The sequence below is a fragment of the Mus caroli genome, chromosome 9 (assembly GCF_900094665.2).
Source record: "Mus caroli chromosome 9, CAROLI_EIJ_v1.1, whole genome shotgun sequence".
Lineage (NCBI taxonomy): Eukaryota > Metazoa > Chordata > Mammalia > Rodentia > Muridae > Mus > Mus caroli.
In genome coordinates, this window is record NC_034578.1 from 55,545,719 (window position 1) to 55,550,782 (window position 5,064).

The window sequence follows — 5,064 nt, forward strand, 5'->3', positions numbered from 1 at the left end:
TAGAGAGGCAGAGAGGCAGAGAGGCAGAGAGGCAGAGAGGCAGAGAGGCAGAGAGGCAGAGAGGCAGAGAGGCAGAGAGGCAGAGAGGCAGACAGGCAGATCTTCATGAGCTGGAGGCAAGCCTGGTCTACAAAGTGAGTTCCAGGCAGAACATCCAGGACTCTACAGAGAGAAACCCTGTGTCAAAAAAACAAAAAGAAAACCACCACCACCACCATCACCACTACCACCACCACCACCAAACCTCAAGGTCTCAGCTGAGGCCATATCTATCTACAGACACAGCTTGCAAAGAGTCAGGTGTTCTTACTTGCACTTCCTGTATTCTGCCCCACTGCAGCTCTGTCTGTTACTGGGCCTATTTCTCCTGGCAGGAGTTGGTAACTCCAATATGCTTAGAGGAAACTCGTTCACCCCCCCCCCCCAGTCATTAGTCTGTATGTGGCTATAGACAGCCCTGTTTCCACTCATCTTTATAGTTTTGGGCATGGTGAGGACCAACCATGGATGGAAGCCTCCTTCCTTTTCTCCCTACCTCCATCACCCCGCAGAGCTGGGAGTCAGGACCATTATTTTGGGTACCATGTGCTTACATTACATTGAGCCCAAGTTAGCTAAGAAAGCCCCAGGGTTGGAGTGTGCCTCTGGCTACCAGCCTGGGGTGCCTGGAGGTGACTCCTGTCTCTCTCCCCCATCTCAGTATAAACAGGTGGAGCAGTACATGTCTTTCCACAAGCTCCCGCCTGACACCCGACAGCGCATCCATGACTACTATGAACACCGCTACCAAGGCAAGATGTTTGATGAGGAGAGCATCCTGGGTGAGCTGAGTGAGCCACTTCGAGAGGTGAGCTGCAGACAGCTTGGGTGGGTGGTGGCAGTGCTAGGCCTCGCTGGCACACAGTTCCCTGACCCTCTTCTTTCTTTGTGTCCCAACCCGTGCTGTCTGTGGAGCAGGAGATCATCAACTTTAACTGCCGAAAGCTGGTGGCATCCATGCCACTGTTTGCCAACGCAGATCCCAACTTTGTGACATCCATGCTGACCAAGTTGCGTTTCGAAGTCTTCCAGCCTGGGGATTACATCATCCGCGAAGGCACCATCGGCAAGAAGATGTACTTTATCCAGCACGGCGTGGTCAGTGTGCTCACTAAGGGCAACAAAGAGACCAAGCTGGCTGATGGCTCCTATTTTGGAGGTGAGACAGCCAGGGGGCCCCAGGAGAACATGGGTGACTGGGAGCTAAGCTAGAGGGATACCCTAAGATCAGAAGCTTGGAGGGACCTTTCATAGCCACAGCATCTGTGAGCCCAGTATAGGGGTGTCTGTCTGTGCAGTTTGCTTTAGTAGAGTACTTAAGACTGGTGGCTTATAAACCATAGAAATTGGATTCTTAGCTCTGGAGGCTGGGAGTCACAGACCAGGGTGCAAGCGTGGTGGGTTCCATTGAGGGTTCTCTTCGTGGTAGACTGTTGTGGTTTTGTTGTCTCACATGGCAGGAAGAGCACTTGTGTTGCTTCCTTAGCTTCTTCTATTATATTTGCGTGTATGCCTGAGCCTGCATATACCCAACCATAACTACCTATTCCCACATACCACCATGACCATGTAGAGGTTAGGGCACAACTTGGGCAGCCAAGTCTCTCCTTGGGTCCTGGGTATCCAACTCACGTTATCAGACTTGGCCCGGAAGTGCCATACTGCTGAGCCATCTGACCTGCCCCTTCTCTAGCCTCTTCTATAAAGGTATGAATCACCTCCCAAAGCCCCACCTCTAAGTACCAGATCACCTTGAGACCAGGAGTTCCGCCTAGGAATATGGGGTGGGCACATGCATTTTGTCCATTGGATGGGGGTTGGCCCCAGAGAGAGAAACAACTTGACACCCAGTTGACAGGGGTGCTGCTGGTACCCAGTATGACTACAACCTAGCAGGCAGCCTAGTGAGTTCATTGTACCAACCACCAGTGGAGACCAAGGTCAGGATCATGCAGCTCTGGGAGGCCTGGAAGTTTCGTGTTGGATTGACCCTATGCCTTACTGTGCCCACAGAGATCTGCTTGCTGACCCGAGGCCGGCGCACAGCCAGCGTGAGAGCGGATACTTACTGCCGCCTCTACTCACTGAGCGTGGACAACTTCAACGAGGTGCTGGAGGAATATCCCATGATGCGGAGGGCCTTCGAGACGGTTGCGCTGGACCGCCTGGACCGCATAGGTGAGGGGCAGGATGTGCAGGCGGGAGGGCAGGGCGGCAAGCATGCAGACTCCAAGTCTCCTTTCCTGGGCGTGGCCTGAGTGTCTGGCTCTTGTTCTATGGCTCAGGCAAGAAGAACTCCATCCTCCTCCACAAGGTGCAGCACGACCTCAACTCAGGCGTCTTCAACTACCAGGAGAACGAGATCATCCAGCAGATCGTGCGGCATGACCGTGAGATGGCCCACTGTGCTCACCGCGTCCAGGCTGCCGCCTCAGCCACCCCAACCCCCACGCCTGTTATATGGACCCCACTGATCCAGGCGCCACTGCAGGCTGCTGCTGCTACTACTTCGGTGGCCATAGCCCTCACACACCACCCCCGCCTGCCTGCCGCCATCTTCCGGCCCCCTCCCGGACCTGGGCTGGGCAACCTTGGGGCTGGACAGACACCGAGGCACCCAAGGAGGCTGCAGTCCTTGATCCCTTCAGCTCTGGGCTCTGCTTCACCCGCCAGCAGCCCCTCACAGGTGGACACACCATCTTCATCCTCCTTCCACATCCAACAGCTGGCTGGATTCTCTGCACCTCCTGGATTGAGCCCTCTCCTGCCCTCCTCTAGCTCTTCTCCACCTCCAGGAGCCTGCGGTTCCCCACCAGCCCCCACTCCCTCCACCTCCACTGCCGCTGCCACCACTGGGTTCGGCCACTTTCACAAGGCGCTGGGTGGCTCCCTGTCATCCTCTGACTCCCCGCTGCTCACCCCACTGCAACCAGGCGCTCGCTCTCCACAGGCTGCCCAGCCACCACCCCCACTGCCTGGGGCCCGAGGAGGCCTAGGACTCCTGGAGCACTTCTTGCCGCCCCCACCCTCCTCCAGGTCACCATCATCCAGCCCTGGGCAGCTGGGCCAGCCTCCTGGAGAGTTGTCCCTAGGTCTGGCAGCTGGTCCACCTAGTACACCAGAGACACCCCCACGGCCTGAGCGACCATCCTTCATGGCAGGGGCCTCTGGAGGGGCTTCTCCTGTAGCCTTTACCCCCCGAGGAGGCCTCAGCCCTCCGGGCCACAGCCCGGGGCCCCCAAGAACTTTCCCGAGTGCCCCACCCCGGGCCTCTGGCTCCCATGGTTCCCTGCTCCTGCCACCTGCATCCAGCCCTCCGCCTCCCCAGGTCCCACAGCGCAGGGGCACACCACCCCTCACCCCAGGCCGCCTCACACAGGACCTGAAGCTCATCTCAGCCTCTCAGCCAGCCCTCCCCCAGGATGGGGCACAGACTCTCCGCAGGGCCTCGCCTCACTCCTCAGGGGAGTCGGTGGCTGCCTTCTCACTCTACCCCAGAGCTGGGGGTGGCAGTGGGAGTAGTGGGGGCCTTGGGCCTCCTGGAAGGCCATATGGTGCCATCCCAGGCCAGCATGTCACTTTGCCTCGGAAGACATCCTCAGGTTCTTTGCCACCCCCACTTTCTTTGTTTGGGGCAAGAGCCGCCTCTTCTGGAGGGCCCCCTCTGACTGCTGCACCCCAGAGGGAACCTGGCGCTAGGTCTGAGCCAGTACGCTCCAAACTGCCGTCTAATTTATGAGCTGGGCCCTCCCTCCCTCTTCTTTTTCTTGCTCCTTTCTTCCTTCAGGTTTAACTGTGATTAGGAGATATACCAACAACAATAATAACCATTAAAAAAAAAACCATACCCCAGAAAAACAAAAAGACAGCAGAAAATAACCAGGTATTCTTAGAGCTATAGATTTTTGGTCACTTGCTTTTATAGACTATTTTAATACTCAGCACTAGAGGGAGAGAGGGAGGGAGGGAGGGGGGAGCAGACAAGGCCCAAAGGCAACAGCCAAAGGAAGACAGGCAGGGTCTCTGGGGACAGGGCAGGGGTGGGGTGACCCATGTTTGGGTCCTAGCACAGACCTGTCATTGTATTGTTCTGTAGAGCAAGAGCTACCTACCATCAATCAGTTCCTTGGCTGTGAACTTGGAGCCCACTCTGCTGGGGGCTGCCCTGGAGTGTGTTCCCAGGAGCCTCCTGCGCCCAAGTCCCTTGGGACACACAGGGCCCTTGAGGGCCTTGCTTTTTTTTTTTTTCTACTGTAAACGTAGCAAGATATGTATATGAATATGTATATGTATGTAAGATGTGTCTATGTATAGCTATGTAGTGCTCTGTAGAGCCGTGTAGATATCAGCTTCCATGTGTGCACATGCGTGTGCAGTCTAGTTTAATCCCATGTTGCCAGGACACCCAGGTCACCTTACATCCAGCAATCTGCTGTGGCCCGCAGGCTGGGCACTGCAGGCTCTGGGGGAAGTTCTCTCTCCCAGCCCTCAGGGAAGGGGACCCCTGGAACCTTGCAGCAGACCCTCTTTCCCCATCTCTGGGCTGCAATCCAGTTCTAGCCCAACCTCTAGTCCCATGGAAGGGGAAGACTCCAGGCCGAGCCTTTCACCTCCCAGGGCTTCAAGCACACCTGTCACCTCTGTGGCCCGAAGTTTCTCCAGCTGTACAATGGGAGGGGAGGGGAACGTCTATTTATTGAGTCTGTTCTGTGCCAAGCACTGGTTATACACACCCACAGACTGGGGGGGGGGGGGGGTCCAGGGCTCCAGAGGATGGTCATGCCTAACAGCAATGGGAGGGGAGACCTTTGGTCCAGTGGAGACTTGACCCCCCAGCCTGGGGGGGGGGGGTGATTCTGGTTTCTCCCATTTCACAGGTGAGGAAACCGAGGGTTGATTAGAATCACATGACCAGGAGTGGCAGAGCTGGTCTGGTCTGAGCTGCAAATCAACCTCCCTAAGGTTAAAGCCTGTATTCCTCCCATCAGAAAACAGTGTTTGGTAGAGCCCTAGCTTTTGGTCCCT

The 5,064-nt window shown here is 56.2% G+C and overlaps 1 protein-coding gene across 1 annotated transcript in view; it reads left to right on the forward strand.

The window, feature by feature from the left end:
- The window catches only part of Hcn4 (hyperpolarization activated cyclic nucleotide gated potassium channel 4), a 39,149-nt gene extending 34,385 nt beyond the window's left edge, over positions 1-4,764 (forward strand). Inside the window, exons 5-8 of the mRNA XM_021172516.1 lie at positions 701-847; positions 958-1,198; positions 2,053-2,217; positions 2,325-4,764. Of these exons, the coding sequence (XP_021028175.1) occupies positions 701-847; positions 958-1,198; positions 2,053-2,217; positions 2,325-3,778 (2,007 nt within the window). The 3' untranslated portion in view covers positions 3,779-4,764. The remainder of the gene's footprint in view (positions 1-700; positions 848-957; positions 1,199-2,052; positions 2,218-2,324) is intronic.
- The last annotated feature ends 300 nt before the right edge of the window (positions 4,765-5,064 follow it).